Raw genomic sequence first — 16675 nt, 5'->3', positions numbered from 1 at the left:
TTGTCTTTCTGGTGGGTGGAACTGCGTCTGGTGGTGTGTTTTGGGTTGTCTGTGAACTTATTATGATTTTAGGCAGCCTGTCTGCTAATGGGCAGGGTTGTGTTCTTATCTTGCTAGTTGTTTGGCATAGGATGTCAAGCCCTGTAGCTTGCTGGTCGTTGAGTGGAGCTGGGTCTTAGCGTTGAGATGGAGATCTCTGGGAGATCTTGCGCCATTCGATATTATGTGGGGTTGGTAGGTTTCTGGTGGACCAGTGTCCTGAACTCGGCTCTCCCATCTCAGAGGCTCAGGCCTGACCCCCCAGCAAGAGCACCAAGACCCTGTCAGCCACCCGGCTCAGAAGAAAAGGGAGAAAATAAATAAATAAACAAACAAACAAATAAATAAAATAAGAAAGTTATTAAAAGAAAAAAATTTTTAAATATATTTAAAAATTAAAAAGTAGTAAAAAAAAAAAAAAAGGAAAGAAAGAGAGAGCAACCAAATCAAAAAACAAATTCACCAATGATAACAAGCTCCAAAAAGTATACTGGAAAAAAAAAAAAAGGACAGACAGAACCCTAGGACAAATGGTAAAAGCAAATCTCTACAGAGAAAATTACACAAAGAAGCATACACATGCACACAAAAGGAGAAAAGGGAAAAAAATAAATAAATAAAAGGAAGAGAGCATCCAAATCAATAAAGAAATCTACCAATGATAATAAGCTCTAAATACTAACCTAAGATAAACATAACACCAGAAATAAATTAGATGCAGAAAGCAAACCCCAAGTCTACAGTTGCTCCCAAAGTCTACCACCTCAATTTTGGGATGATTCGTTGTCTCTTCAGGTATTCCACAGTAGCAGGGTCCATCAGTTTGATTGTGGAGGTCTAATCCTCTGCTTCTGAGGCTTCGTGGAGAGATTTCCCTTTCTCTTCTTTGTTCACACAGCTCCTGGGCTTCAGCTTTGGATTTGGCCTTGCCTCTGCATGTATGTTGCCTGAGGGCATCTATTCCAGGCCCAGACAGGATGGGGTTAAAGGAGCAGCTGATTAGGGGACTCTGGCTCACTGAGGCCAGGGGGAGGGAGGGGTATGGAATTTGGGACGAGCCTGTGGTGGCAGAGGCCGGCGTGACGTTGTAACAGACTGAAGCATGACATGTGTTCTCCTGGGGAAGTTGTCCCTGGATCATGGGACCCTAGGAGTGGCAGGCTTCACAGGCTTCCTGGAGGGGAGGTGTGGATAGTGACCTGTGCTTGCACACAGGCTTCTTGGTGGCTGCAGTAGCAGCCTTAGCGTCTCATACCTGTCTCTGTCTGTGCTGATAGCCACGGCTCGAGCCCGTCTCTGGAGCTTGTTTGTGTGGTGCTCTGAATCCCCTCTACTCGTGCACCCTGAAACAATGTTCTCTTGCCTCTTAGGCAGTTCCAGACATTTTCCTGGACTCCCTCCCAGCTACCTGTGGCGCACTAGTCCCCTTCAGTCTGTGTTCATGCAGCCAACCTCAGTCCTCTCCCTGAGATCTGACTTCTAAAGCCCAAGCCTCAGCTCCCAGCCACCAGCTGCCCTGGCGGGTGAGCAGAGAAGCCTCTCAGGCTGGTGAGTGCTGGTCAGCACCGATCCTCTGTGTGGGAATCTGTCCACTTTGCCATCTGCACCCCTATTGCTGCGCTGTCCTCCGTGACTCCAAAGCTTCCCCCCGACACACCCACCATCTCCGCCAGTGAAGGGCCTTCTTAGCGTGTGGAAGCTTTTCCTCCTCCACAGCTCCCTCCCAGAGGTGCAGGTCCTGTCCCTATTCTTTCGTCTCTGTTTTTACTTTTTCCTTTTGCACTACCCAGGTACGTGGGGAATTTCTTGCCTTTTGGGAAGTCTGAGGTCTTCTGCCAGGTTCCATAGGTGTTGTGTAGGAGCTGTGCCACATGTAGATGTATTTTTGAGGTATTTTTGGGGAGGAAGGTGATCTCCACATCTTACTCCTCTGCCATCTTGAAGCTGTCCCTCTAATTTCTTTCTTTTACATGTAGCTGTCCAGTTTGCCCAGCACCACTTATTGAAGAGGCTGTCTTTTCTCCATTGTATGTTTTTGCCTTCTTTGTCGTAAATTAGGTGCCCATATGTGTGTGGGTATATCTCTGGGCATTCTATCCTGTACCATTGATCTGTATTTCTGTTTTTGTGCCAGTACCATACTGTCTTGATTACTGTAGCTTTATGGTATAGTTTGAAGTTGGGTAGCCTGATTCCTCCATTTTTCTTTCTCAAGATTGCTTTGGCTATTCGGGGTCTATTGTGTTTCTATATGAATTGTAAAATTTTTTGTTCTAATTCTGTGAAGAATACCATTGGTAATTTGATAGGGATTGCATTGAATCTGTAGATTGCTTCGGGTAGTATAGTCATTTTCATAATGCTTTTTCCAATCCAAGAACCTGGTATATTTCTCCATCTGTTTTTGTCATCTTTGATTTCTTTCATGAATGTTTTATAGTTTTCTGAGTACAGGTCTTTCGCCTCCTTAGGCAGGTTTGTTCCTAGGTATTTTATTCTTTTTGTTGCAGTGGTAAATGGGAATGTTTCCTTAGTTTCTCTTCCTGATTTTTCATTGTTAGTGTATAGGAATGCCAGATTTCTTTGCATTAATTTTGGATCCTGCAACCTTACCAAATGCATTGATTAGTTCTAGTAGTTTTCTGGTGGCATCTTTAGGATTTTCTATGTATAGTATCATGTCATTGGCAAACAGTGACAGTTTTACTTTTTCTTTTCCAATTTGTATTCCTTTTGTTTCTTTTTTTCTCTGATTGCTGTGGCTAGGACTTCCAAAAGTATGTTGAATAAGAGTGGCAAGAGTAGACATCCTTGTCTTGTTCCTGATATTAGTGGAAATGCTTTCAGCTTTTTACCATTGAGTATGATGCTTGCTGTGGATTTGTCATACATGGCCTTTATTATGTTAAGGTAGGTTCCCTCTGTGCCCACTTTTTGGAGAGTTTTTATCATAAGTGGGTGTTGAATTTTGTCGAAAGCTTTTTCTGCATCTATTGAGATGATCATATGGTTTTTCCCCTTCAGTTTGTTAATATGGATTATTACATTGATTGATTTGGGTATATTTGAAAAATCCTTGCATTCCTGGGATAAACGCCACTTGATCATGGTGTATGATCCTTTAATGTGCTGTTGGATTCTGTTTGCTAGTATTTTGTTCAGGAGTTTTGCATTTATGTTCATCAGTGATATTAGTCTATAATATTCTTTTTTTTGTGATATCTTTCTGGTTTTGGTATCAGGGTGATGGTGGCTTCATAGAATGAGTTTGGGAGTGTTTCTCCCTCTGCAATTTTTTGGAAGAGTTTGAGAACAATAGGTGTTAGCTCTTCTCTAAATATTTGATAGAATTTGCCTGTGAAGCCATCTGGTCCTGGACTTTTGTTTGCTGGAAGATTTTTTTTTTTTTTTTTTTTTTTTTTTTGCGGTATGCGGGCCTTTCACTGTTGTGGCCTCTCCAGTTGCAGAGCACAGTCATCCAGACACGCAGGCTCAGCGGCCATGCCTTACGGGCCCAGCCGCTCCGCGGCATGTGGGATCTTCCCAGACCGGGGCACGAACCCGCATCCCCTGCATCGGCAGGCGGACTCCCAACCACTGCGCCACCAGGGAAGCCCTGGAAGATTTTTAATTATGGTTTCAATTTCATTACTTGTGATAGGTCTGTTGATATTTTCTAATTCATCCTGGTTCAGTCTTGGAAAATTGTACCTTTCCAAGAATTTGTCCATTTTTCGTGGCTGTCCATTTTATTGGCATATAATTGTTTGTAGTAGTCTCTTATAATCTTTTGTATTTCTGCAGTGTCAGTTGTGATTTCTCCTTTTTCATTTCTAATCTTGTTGATTTCTGTCCTCTACCTTTTTTTCTTGATGAGTCTGGCTAAGGTTTTATCAATTTTATCTTCTCAAAGAACCAGCTTTTAGTTTTATTGATCTTTGCTATTGTTTTCTTCATTTCTATTTCATTTATTTCTGCTCTGATCTTTATGATTTCTTTCCTTCTACTCACTTTGAGTTTTCTTTGTTCTTCTTTCCCTACCTGTTTTAAGTGTAGTGTTAGATTGTTTGAGATTTTTCTTGTTTTTTGAGGTGAGATTGAATTGCTATAAACTTCCCTCTTAGAACTGGTTTTGCTGTGTGCCATAGGTTTTTGGTTGTGGTGTTTTGATTGCCATTTGTTTCTATGTATTTTTTAATTTCTTTGATTTCTTCAGTGATCTCTTGGTTATTTAGTGACGCACTGTTTGGCCTCCATGTATTTGGTTTTCTTTACCGTTTTTTCCTATAATTGATTTCTAGTCTCATAGCTTTGTGGTCAGAAAAGATGCTTGTTACGATTTCAATTTTCTTAAATTTTCCAAGGCTTGATTTGTGACCCAAGACGTTATCTATCCTGGAGAATGTTCCATGTGCACTTGAGAAGAAAATGTATTCTGTCACTTTTGGGTGGAATGTTCTATAAATATCAATTAGATCTATCTGGTCATTTAAAGTTTGTGTTTCCTTATTTATTTTCTGTTTGGATGATCTGTCTGTTGATGTAAGTGCATTGCTAAAATCCCTTACTATATTTGTGTTACTGTCAATTTCTCCTTCGTGGTTGTTAGCATTTGCCTTATGTATTGAGGTGCTCCTATGTTGGGTGCATAAACATTTATAATTGTTATATTTTCTTCTTGGATTGATCATTATGTAGTGTCCCTCCTTATCTCTTGTAACAGTCTTTATTTTAAAGTCTATTTTATCTGATATGACTAGTGCTACTACAGCTTTCTTTTGATTTCCATGTGCATGGAATATCTTTTTCCATCCCTTCAGTTTCAGTCTGTATGTGTCCCTAGGTCTGAAGTGGGTCTCTTGTAGACAGCATATATATGGGTCTTGTTTTTGTATCCATTCAGCCGTTCTTTGTCTTTTGGTTGGGGCATTTAATCCATTTACACTCAAGGTTATTATTGATATGTATGTTCCTATTACCGTTTTCTTAATTGTTTTGGGATTGTTTTTGTGGGTCTTTTTCTTCTCTTGTGTTTTCCACCTAGAGAAGTTTCTTCATCATATGTTGTAAAGCTGGTTTGGTGGTGCTGAATTCTCTTAGCTTTTGCTTGTCTGAAAAGCTTTTGACTTCTGCATCGAATCTGAATGAGATCCATGCTGGGTGCAGGCCAGAAGGGAGTGGCAGGGTATACTTAAAGTGTTGGACTGTTTTTAAGAGGGAAATAAACTTGCTTGTTTCTTAAGCCACCGCCCTTTGAGAGAAGTCTCTTTACAATAGCTGCTTAGTCTATGCTGACAAATGCTTCATTCAAGTGATTCTTTGGCACACACCTGCTATATAGCTGTTCTAAACTAAAGTTGCAAAGTTTATGTATGATTTACTTTAAAAAGTACTTAACAGAGGGCTTCCCTGGTGGCGCAGTAGTTGAGAGTCCGCCTGCCAATGCAGGGGACACGGGTTTGTGCCCCGGTCCGGAAAGATCCCACATGCCGCAGAGCGGTTAGGCCCGTGAGCCATGGCCGCTGAGCCTGCGCGTCCGGAGCCTGTGCCCTGCAACAGGAGAGGCCACGACAGTGAGAGGCCCGTGTACTGCCAAAAAGAAAAAAAAACAAACCCCACTCCAAAAAACAAAAAAGCAAACAAAATACTTAACAGAGATTTAATATTACCTTTATGATGTCACTCATGTATTTTGCATTCCTATCGTGCTCTCTTGAATGTAAATGATTAGGTGACTTAAGATATTAGAATCTTTGCAGTAAACAAATTGAGTACTATACACTCAAAAAGTAGACACAAATGACAATTTAAAACTCATATAGACCACCCACAGTTTTTGTGTTTCATGGAGTCATTCATTTGATATTGCCTGATCAATATATATGTATGTTTATTTTTTGTTTTTTTTTTTTTTGCGGTACGCGGGCCTCTCACTGCTGTGGCCTCTCCCGTTGCGGAGCACAGGCTCTGGACACGCAGGCTCAGCGGCCATGGCTCACAGGCCCAGCCGCTCTGCGGCATATGGGATCCTCCCAGACCGGGGCATGAATCCGTGTCCCCTGAATCGACAGGCGGGCTCTCAACCACTGCGCCACCAGGGAAGCCCTATATGTATGTTTTATTTTTACCACTGGTACCTATTCATTTGACAGTGAGATAATGTTCACTGAAGGAACTACAAGACATTTACATATCAAATGAACACAGCAACATTCATTCAGAGTATCGCCTTTCACTAGCATCTCCAAGTGGAAAACCAAGGTAATTGTAGGGAGTGTAATGTCCTCTTTCTGCTTAATAGCGATTGTCTTAATCTGTTCCCTTTCATCTTCATTAGTGTATAGGTAAAACTGTATGTTTTAAATGGTGACTTTATCTATGAGACTATTATATAAGAAACTGAAGCGTTTGGATTAAAAACAAAATCTCAAACTTAATGTAGCTTTGGGATTAAACATTTTATAGACTGATTATTTTCTAAAATTCTTAAACCACGTGTGATAACTAAACCTAATTCAGGTAATCATAATATTCGATGTAATTAAGTACCATTTGAAATAAATGGGAGTGTTTATATAATTTATTTGTATAGGTAGTGGCTCTCAAACTTTAGCTAGCATCAGACTCACTAGGAAGATTGAATGACACACTGCTGAGCCCTAACCCCAGAGTTTCTGATTTAGTAGGTCTGGGTGGGGTGCAAGAATTTACATTTCTAACAAGTTCCCAGGTAACCATGATACTGCTTCTGCTGTTCCTCCAACACATGTTGATTAATCACTGATGGCGGTTAGGTATCAAACTTACAAAAAGTATATACAATACAGATGGACTCCGATTTACGATATTTTGACTTTACAGTGATGCAAAAGCATTATGCATTCAGTAGAAACCATTCGTTTTGAATTTTGATCTTTGTCCAAGGTAGTGATATGCAGTACAGTACACTCTTGTGATGCTGGGCAGTGGCAGCGAGCTGCAGCTCCCAGTCAGCTGTGCGATCACCAAGGTAAACCATTCTGTACCCATACAACCTTCTGTTTTTCACTTTTAGTACAGTATTCAGTAAATTACATGAGATTATTATTATAAAACAGGCTTTGTGTTAGATGATTTTGCCCACCTGTAGGCTAATTAATGTAAGTGCTCTGAGCACATTTAAGGAAGACTAGGCTAAGCTATGATGTTCAGTGGATTATGTATGTTAAATGCATTTTCAACTTATGATATTTTTCAAGTTAGGATGAGTTGAGACATAATGCCATCTTTAAGTCGGGGAGGATCTGTATAACACACACCTGAATCCTGCTGCTTTTACAGATATTAAATGTTTTGTCACATTGCTTCAGATTCCCCTCACTTTTTAAGAAATAAAACACTGCAGATGCAGCTAAATATGCATACTTCCTCTACCATCTGACTCCCCTTCATTTCTTCCTGAAAAGATAGCCACTCTCTAGAATGTGATCATCCCCATGTTAAGCTCTTGTTACATGTATGTAGAACCCAAATTAAGGTATTTTGCATGTTTTTAATTGTGTATAAATGATATGACATGTACCTTTTTGGAGTTTACTCTTTATGTTTCTAAGAACTGTGTTTGTTGTGTATTTCATAGTCACACATTTATAACTTTAAAATAATCTTTAATTACATAAGTATGCCATATTTTTTTATCCATTCTTCTACTGATGGGCATTTAGGTTTGTGGCAGGCACTAATGGTTATATAATCAACTGACATTCCTCATTTACCTCCTTTTTGCTTGCTGTTAGTATGCCCTCCATATGCATAGGAAAGGTGGCTTCTTTCCAATCTCAAGAGAATGAATGTCGATTTGTCTAAGCCGATCATGGTAATTTCTTCCTTTACCAGTTTTGTTTTGTGTATGTAGTACAGCCCTGATGAAAGATATGTTAAGGGAAATCTGAGAGGAACTTTCAGGAAAGATTTTTCTCCCTGGATGAAAAGAAAAAGATAAACCTTCCCGTTTTGGATATGGTTGTGCAAGGATGGAGTGGTTGTAGCAACAGCAGTTTCTTGAGATTCTGAGGAGAAAGATCTGAGGATGAGAGAGTTTGGGCTTTTGCTTGTGTAATTGTCCTGAAACCACCATTTTCCCCAACTTTTTTTTTTTTTTTTTTTTTTTTGTGCGGTACGCGGGCCTCTCACTGTTGTGGCCTCTCCCATTGCGGAGCACAGGCTCCGGACGCGCAGGCTCAGCGGCCATGGCTCACGGGTCTAGCTCCGTGACGTGTGGGATCTTCCCAGACCGGGGCACGAACCCGTGTCCCCTGCATCGGCAGGCGGACTCTCAATCACTGCGCCACCAGGGAAGCCCTTCCCCAACTTTTTTAATGTGAAATTTTCCTCTTTGTTTTAACCACTTTTAGTTGAGTATTCTGTTATTTACAAGATAGTTAACATTAAAAAAAAATCAACAATACTGCGTTAGAGATTCTTGAATTTGTCTCCTGTGCATAGTGTAAGAGTTTCTCTAGGGTAGATAGATAGATAAAAGTGGAATTTTGGGGCTGTGGAGTGTATTCATATTCAGCTTCAGTAAATGTCAGATTGCTTCCCAAAATGGTTGCACCAATTTATACTCCCACCAGCAGTGTAAGATATTTTCTATTTCTTTACATTAGATTTTTGCTTAACACCTGGTATTTTCAGATATTAATTTTTGCCTCTTAATGTCTTGGTGTGTTATCCAGATTATTAGTGATCATGTCACTGCTTAACCATCTGTCCTGTTTATAACCTTTGTATAGTTGTCTATGCAGTATTGGAGTGTTTTGTATTTATATATATATATATGTTTTATATGTTCTGAATAGTGATCTTTTATATGCATTGTTTATATATACACATTGCAAATATCTTTTAGTGTATAGCTTGTCATAAACTTTGTTTATTGTGTTCTTTATTGTAGAGTAATACTTAAAGAATTTAGTATAATTAAATTAATCAAAATTTCCTTTTAAGGTTTGTGCTTTTTGCATCTTATCTAAAATTTAGTTTAATTAAATTATCTAAAATTTCCTTTTAAGGTTTGTGCTTTTTTTTGTCTTTCCTTAGCCTAAAGTCATGATAGTCTCCTATATTTTATTCTAAAAGTTAAGAATTTTTTTGTTTTTCACATTGGGTTTTTAATCCTCTTGGAATTGACATTTGTGTATGGTGTGAGGGAGAACTATTTTTTCACAATCAATATTACTGATTCTTTTGTTTTTTTTTTTTTGTGGTACGCGGGCCTCACTGTTGTGGCCTCTCCCGTTGCGGAGCACAGGCTCCGGATGCGCAGGCCCAGCGGCCGTGGCTCATGGGCCCAGCCACTCTGCGGCATGTGGGATCTTCCCGGACCGGGGCACGAACCCGTGTCCCCTGCATCGGCAGGCGGACTCTCAACCACTGCGCCACCAGGGAAGCCCCTATTGATTCTTTTTCTGAATTCTGTTGTTTCTTTGGTCTATCTGTATGGCCCTCTGCCAGTTCTGTTATTTTAGTTATATAACTTTATAAAAAGAAGTCTTTATCACCTTACTAGTTTTCTGAACTGTGTTGGTTGTCCTTGGGTTTTTGCTCATCCATATGAATTTTTAGATTAGCTTATGCAGTCTCATGAAAAGCAGACAGCTTCCGGGATTTTGATTGACACTGAATTAGATTTGCATATACACTTGGGAAGACTTTATATACCTTATGCCATTTATTCCATCCATGTAGGTGGTGTCTCTCCAGTTTTTGCAAATAATGTCATATACATTTCTCCTTTTAATGGTCTTGTTCTATTTATTTCTAGGAGCCTAATAATTTTTGTTTATAATTACATTTTCTAATTGGTTTTCACTGGAGAAAATTTGATTTTTAAAAACTTTTAATTGAAGTACAGTATGTGTACAGAAAAGTACACAGAGTATGATAAGTACAATGAATTATCACAAAGTAAACATATTTGTGTAACCATTACTCAAGTAAAGAAAGAGAACATTACTACAATTTCCAGTCCCAGTTATTACCCTCTACCTTCCCTTCAAAAAATAATCATTGTCGTGGTTTAGTTTTGCCCATTTTAAATTTTATATAAATAGAATTTTGCTCTATAGTTTATTTAGCATTTATCTTTGGCTCAGTCTCAATTTGTGAGATTCATCTGTGTTAATGTGTGAATCTGTGATTATATTTTCATTCCTGTGCAGTATTCCATTGTAAAATTATTGTTTTGTTTATCCATTCTACTGTTGATGGACATTTGGCCTTTTTCCTGTTTTGAGCTATGATGAATAATAGTTATGTGAACTTTCATGTTCATTCATGTCTTTTTGTGTCTCTGTACATGGATTTCTGCATATATCCAGGACTAGAATTGCTATGTGGGTGGATATGCTTATGTTCAACTTCTGGCAGATCCTGCCAAATAGTTTTCCATAAGATACCAATTTGCAGTCCCACCAGCAGTATATGCAGGTTCCAGTTGATCCATATTCTTGCCTACATCTTTTATACTTTACTCATTCTGGTGGGTATATAGTGGTATCTATCTACTTGTGATTTTAATTTATAATTCTCTGATGACTATTGAGGTTGAGAATCCTTTCATATGCTTCTTAGTAATTTGGCTGTCCTCTTATGAAGTGCCCGTTCAAATTTCCCATTTTTCCATTGAGTTGTCTCATAATTTTCATATTGATTTGTAGAAATTCCTTATATATTGACTAGTAACATTGCCATAATTTTCTTCCAGTCTGTTGTTGCCTTTTTAGTCTCTTAATGATATCTCTTGTTGAATAGAAATTTCTTTATTTTAATGTAGTGTACTTGATCAGTCTTTCCTTCATAATGCACATTATGTCCTATCTTGAAGGTCTTGAAGCTAGTCTCCCAAATAAATCTTCTAGATCTATACTTTCCAGTACAGTAGCCAGTAGCCACATGTGGCTGTTGAAATGTGGCTAGTCTGAATTAAGATGTCTGTAAGTATAAAATACATGCCAGATTTCAAAGACATAGTATAAAAAAAGAATGTAAAAATTTCATTAATAATTTTTATACTGATTACATGTTGAAATGATAATATTTTGGATATAGTGGGTTATATAAAGTATAGGATGACAATGACTTTGACCTGTTTATTCTAGAAAACTTTAATATTGCATGAATGACTCACATCATATTTCCATATTCTAGAAGCATGCTGTCCAGTAGAACTTTCTGTGATGATTGACATGTTCTTTGTCTACACTGTTCAGTATGGTAGCCATGAGCTACATGTGACTATTGAGCATTTAAAATGTAATTAGGTGACTGAGAAACAGTTGTTGTTTTGGGGGCTTTTCTTTTGGGCCGTGCCGCGCAGCTTTTGGGTTCTTAGTTCCCCAAACAGGGATTGAACCTGGGCCACCAAAGTGAATGCACCAAGTCCTAACCACTGGACTGCCAGGGAACTCCCAAGAAGCTGAATTTTTAATTAAATTATTAGTTTAAATTTAAGTAGCTGCACTTGACAAGTGGCTACCATATTGTGCAGCACAGTTTTGGACCCTGTTTTACTTTAAAATTTACTGTTTTAGATTTACATTTACAATCCATCTATAATTGATGTTTACATATGGTGTGAGGTAGGGGTCAAGTTTAATTTATTTTTCTTCTATATCGAAATCTAGTTGACCAAGCACCAAGGAAAAGAGAATTTTTCCTATTTTTAGACTATGTTATTTATTTATTTGTTCTTACACCAGATACCCACAGTCTTTAGTAACTGGTAGATAGAGTGTCTTGTCCATTTTTGGCCCTTGGTTTCCATGTAAACATTAAAAATACCTCATCAATTTTCATAAAATTATCTCTGGGATTTTGATTGGGATTACATTGGATCTATGTCTCATCCAATCTTGAACGTGATAAAGCCATCCATTTATATAGGTCCTTCATTTCTCTCAATAATATGTGATCTTTTTTTATGAAAAGGTCTTGCACATCTTTTGTTAGATTTATTTCTAGTTATTTGCTACTGTAAATGGTAAACTTTTTCTAATTTCATTTTCTAATTATTGCTGGTGTAGAGAAATACAATTGATTTTAGGTTATTGTCCTTAAATCCAGCAACTGTGCTAAATTAACTTATTAATTCTCATAGATTCTTTTGGACTTTCTGCATACCCAATCCTGCCATTTGTGAATAATGACAGTTTCATTTCTTTCTGACTCTTACATATCTTATCACACATTTCATCTTACTGCCTTATTGCACTGACCAGGACCTCAAGAACAGAGTTGGGTAAACTTTTTTGTAAAGGACCATATAGGAAGGAACCAACATTTACTGTATAAATGTGTATAAAGTATTGTGCTTAAAGGGAGTCAGAGTAGTCTTGCAGATGAGTTTTAAGCAAATTTGTATTAATTTGAAGGGCTGTACACTATTTTGATAAAAGGGGCCATTTTTTATAGGAGCTTGAAGAAGGAAAGAATGATTCATAGGCATGAAAAAAATGGGGTAAAACAATTTGCCTAGTGAATTGGCAACTGCTGGTAAGTTTGTTTATTTTGAGTGTGCATAAGTATAAACTAATGCTTGTTTCTCTTTCCCTTTAGGAAAAATAGAAATGAAGGTACATATGCACACAAAATTTTGCCTCATTTGTTTGCTGACATTTATTTTCCATCATTGCAACCATTGCCATGAAGAACATGACCATGGTTCTGAAGAGCATCACAGACACCATCGTGGAATGACAGAATCGGAGTCGAGCAAATTTTCAGTGCTGGATGCTGAAAATGAAAAAAAATATTATATTGAAAAACTTTTTGATCGTTATGGTGAAAATGGAAGATTATCCTTTTTTGGTCTGGAGAAACTTTTAACAAACTTGGGCCTTGGAGAGATAAAAGTAGTTGAGATTAATCATGAGGATCTTGGCCACGATCATGTTTCTCACTTAGATATTTTGGCAGTTCAAGAGGGAAAGCATTTTCACTCACATAACCACCAGCATTCCCATAGTCATTTAAATTCAGAAAATCAAACTGTGACCAGTGTATCAACAAAAAGAAGCCATAAGTGTGATCCAGAGAAAGAGACAATTGAAGTGTCTGTCAAATCTGATGATAAACATATGCATGACCGTAATCATCGCTTATGTCATCACCATTGTTTGCGTCATCACCTTGATCATAACACTACTCGCCATTTTCCTAATGATTCCATTATTCACAGTGAGCATGGGGAGCCTAGCCATGAACCTTCTACAGAGACCAATAAAACACAGGAACAATCTGAAAGTAAGCTACTGAAAGGAAAGAAGAAGAGAAAAGGGAAGAAAAGTAATGAAAATTCTGAGGTTATTACACCAGGTTTTCCCCCTAACCATGATCAGGGTGAACAGTACGAGCATAATCGGGTCCACAAACCTGATCGTGTACATAACCCAGGTCATTTTCATGTACGTCTTCCAGAACATAATGGTCATGATCCTGGTCACGGACACCAAGATCTTGATCCTGATAATGAAGGTGAACTTCGACATACTAGAAAGCGAGAAGCACCGCATGTTAAAAAAAGTGCAATTTATGCAGCTGCTAGTCACAAAGATCATAACGAAGATGACCGGCAACATGAGGTAAGCAGAACAAGATGGTTGCTCCGTAATTCTCAGATGATTGTGGAGCATTCTTAGGTAAAAAGAGAAGTAACAGAGGAATAGTCAACCATATTCAAACTTATTTCCAGTTACAAAATACATTAAGGAATCAAAATCAGATTAAAGATTTTTAGCTGCATTTTCACTTGCATTGTTCATTCTCAAATTTGGGTTCCTTCAATTCCTAAATGTTTAAAGGTTGTTAGAAAATATATTCCTTATTTTTGTTCCTTATTTTACTCTCTTGCTTAAGACTTGTTTTGACTCCCCAAATTAGTTTACATGTTGTTACTGTTAGCTGGTTTCTAGATATTTGAAAATTGAAGACTTTTTTTTTGTTCAAACTGTTTTCTTGGGAAGTTCCTAGACAGTTTTTTTTCATAATTGTTAACTTATTAACTATGGAGTGGTTCCCAGTTATTGATCTAGCTACGAAGTCAGGTACTTTGCACATGTGGTAGGTTTGTTTTCTCTGTCACTTTATCATAGGACCTACTTGCTCATATTAGTCTTTTCTTATGCTTTCAACAGATGTACAATGAATGCAAAAAGATATAATAATGGGAAACTCCAATAGTAATGGGATGGTTTTGTTTTTCTTTTAAATTTTCATGCTTTTTTGAATTCTTTCACATTTGATGGTTCCTTCTTGATTTTTAAAAAAACTATTCACCTTAAAAACATTTTTGTTTCATTAAAAGTGTATCAACACCCTTATGTATTCTTATATTTAGCCCTCATTAAAGTTTAAAAAACTTGTTGAATTTGTTTATTGTTCGGATGTAGAAAAAGCAGCACCATCTAATGTGGAAAATGACCTCAACCTTTGTTGTTTCTGTCTCTTATTATGGAAGTGTGTTTTATATCTAAGTAAATATCTTTGTTTATTTACTGGACAAATCATTAGATATTTGGTTTTTAGCAAATTTTAAAATCTTAGTGTACTTTTAAAGAAATATATTAATTTGTTACTATGGGTAATATCCTAGAACCTTGTTGATAATAACTAGACATTATCAGTAATGTTTACTTTTTGTATTCTACTTGTGGGGTCTGGATCATCAGACTTGTTATTTTGTATCCTCATAGGCCTGATGCATACTGAGGATTTTTTCAAGATTTCTGGAAATATTCTATGCATTGGATAGGGTAGTAGTATCTCACGTAAAGGCCTGAAAAAAATCATTTTTTTTGTTTGTATGTTTTGATTCTGTTTTTTGTACCATAGATAAAATAAGCAAGCATGCAACCAGAGTGCATATGTATGAAAAAGAGGTAGTGCCATGTCCTTTGCCTCAATTTTATGTATTTGTTTTTACTATATGATGGGTCCAGAATTTTTTGTTACTTGTTTTCTTCTTTGTTTTGTTATATTTTGTACTTAAAGTACCAGTGGATAAAGCTGCCTTTTTTTAATCCTCCAGTTTTAGCATTGGGATAGAATTCCCCTATATGATATTCTTTTGGGGTACCTTAGTGAACATGTCTATATCCTTGTATATTTTAATATAAAGTTGTTAAAGAACTCTTAACTGTTTAACACTGTTTCACAAATAAGAATCTTGAGCGATTGATGATTGCACTTTGACTAGGGAAGTGATTTTTTTCCTCACCCCTTAAGGATCTTGGGAATATAGTTCTAAGTCATTCTTATTGATGGCAGAAAGTCATCATCTTTTATATGTTGCAGTGGAAAATGGTTCAAATCTATTAAAAGTTTTGGATAATCAAGTTGAATGTATTCCTATCATAAATTCCTGTCAAAAATCATTCTTTGTAATAGGTATCTATATATTGCAGATTATTTTCAAATAATATTTAGAATATATTTTACTATATAATATTTTATTTTTCTGCATAATCTTCTTAAAGTACTCTTACTTAATTTGTTTTATCAATTTCCTTGCAGTGTTTGAACGTCACTCAGTTGTTAAAATACTATGGTCATCGGGCCAATTCTCCAATCTCACCTGATCTGTTTACGTACCTTTGCCCTGCTTTGTTATATCAAATTGACAGCAGACTTTGTATTGAGCATTTTGACAGACTTTTAGTTGAAGATTTAAATAAAGATAAAAATCTGGTTCCTGAAGATAAGGCAAATATAGGGGCATCAGGTAAGAAAGATTTAAGTTCTTTCTCCTCAAAAAAGTCTCTGTACTTATTTTTTTTTTTTAATGTACTTGAATGAGGAAGTAATTCCAAATGATTGCTTTCCTTTTGGTGACTTTCAGTATGTTTTAATCATGTTTAGTTATGTGTGTTTAGAAAAGATTGGGGGGAGACAAGGAGGCACAATACAGTTTACAAATGTCTTCTGACACTACAGAGGAATGTTTTGCTACGGACAGAGAACTAATAGATTAGAAAGGAAATACAGGTTTATCATAAATAGATTCTTCTTGATGGGCAAATGTTAATAAGGGGACCCCTAATTAAAGTTATATGATGTTATAATTACTTAACATTTTAGCAGGGTGAGGGGCTCTAATGAAAATATTATTAAGTTCCTGAGGAAGTAAAAAGGGAAGCCAGTGTGGTAAAACTCTAGGAATGTCTCAGAAATGCCAGTGATTGGCACATGAACTTCATCATGGGCACTTCTAGAGAGTAAAACCAAATGGGTAAAACCAAAACTATTTTTAAACTTCTCTCTAGGCTCTTTTTCATCATATCCAGTTGGCTAGATTGCTCCACCTTGATGTTTACAGATACCTCCCATCTAATATTTCTGGAACTTCTACTCCACAGGAAGTTCGTACCTCTTAATGAATCCCAAATGCCATTCCAATTCATTCTTTGGATAAAATCTGAAAATCTTTGATTTTTTTCCCTCTTATGGTTTTAATTTTCATTTCCTATTTCCCCTTGTATAATCAGTTGTCAAGTCCAGTTGAGTCTTAAATATCTTCCAACTGTATCCACTCTGTCATAACTTTAGTTCAGATCCTCCTTGGTTCTTTCCTGAATTGTTGAAATGCCTTCATAACCTT

The 16675-nt window shown here is 37.1% G+C and overlaps 1 protein-coding gene across 5 annotated transcripts in view; it reads left to right on the top strand.

Moving 5' to 3' along the window:
- SLC39A10 (solute carrier family 39 member 10) overlaps nt 1-16675 on the top strand; it is a 133143-nt gene that overhangs the window by 79216 nt on the left and 37252 nt on the right. For all 5 annotated transcript variants that reach the window (XM_030855962.2, XM_070045940.1, XM_030855952.2 and 2 more), the window contains 2 exons: nt 12637-13661; nt 15592-15799. In XM_030855962.2, coding sequence (XP_030711822.1) covers nt 12648-13661; nt 15592-15799 — 1222 coding nt within the window. In that variant the 5' untranslated portion in view covers nt 12637-12647. The remainder of the gene's footprint in view (nt 1-12636; nt 13662-15591; nt 15800-16675) is intronic.

Source organism: Globicephala melas, chromosome 7 (assembly GCF_963455315.2).
Source record: "Globicephala melas chromosome 7, mGloMel1.2, whole genome shotgun sequence".
Taxonomy (NCBI): Eukaryota; Metazoa; Chordata; class Mammalia; order Artiodactyla; family Delphinidae; genus Globicephala; species Globicephala melas.
The sequence above is the reverse complement of the archived record's forward strand: the minus strand, read 5'-3'. Positions and strand labels throughout refer to the sequence as shown.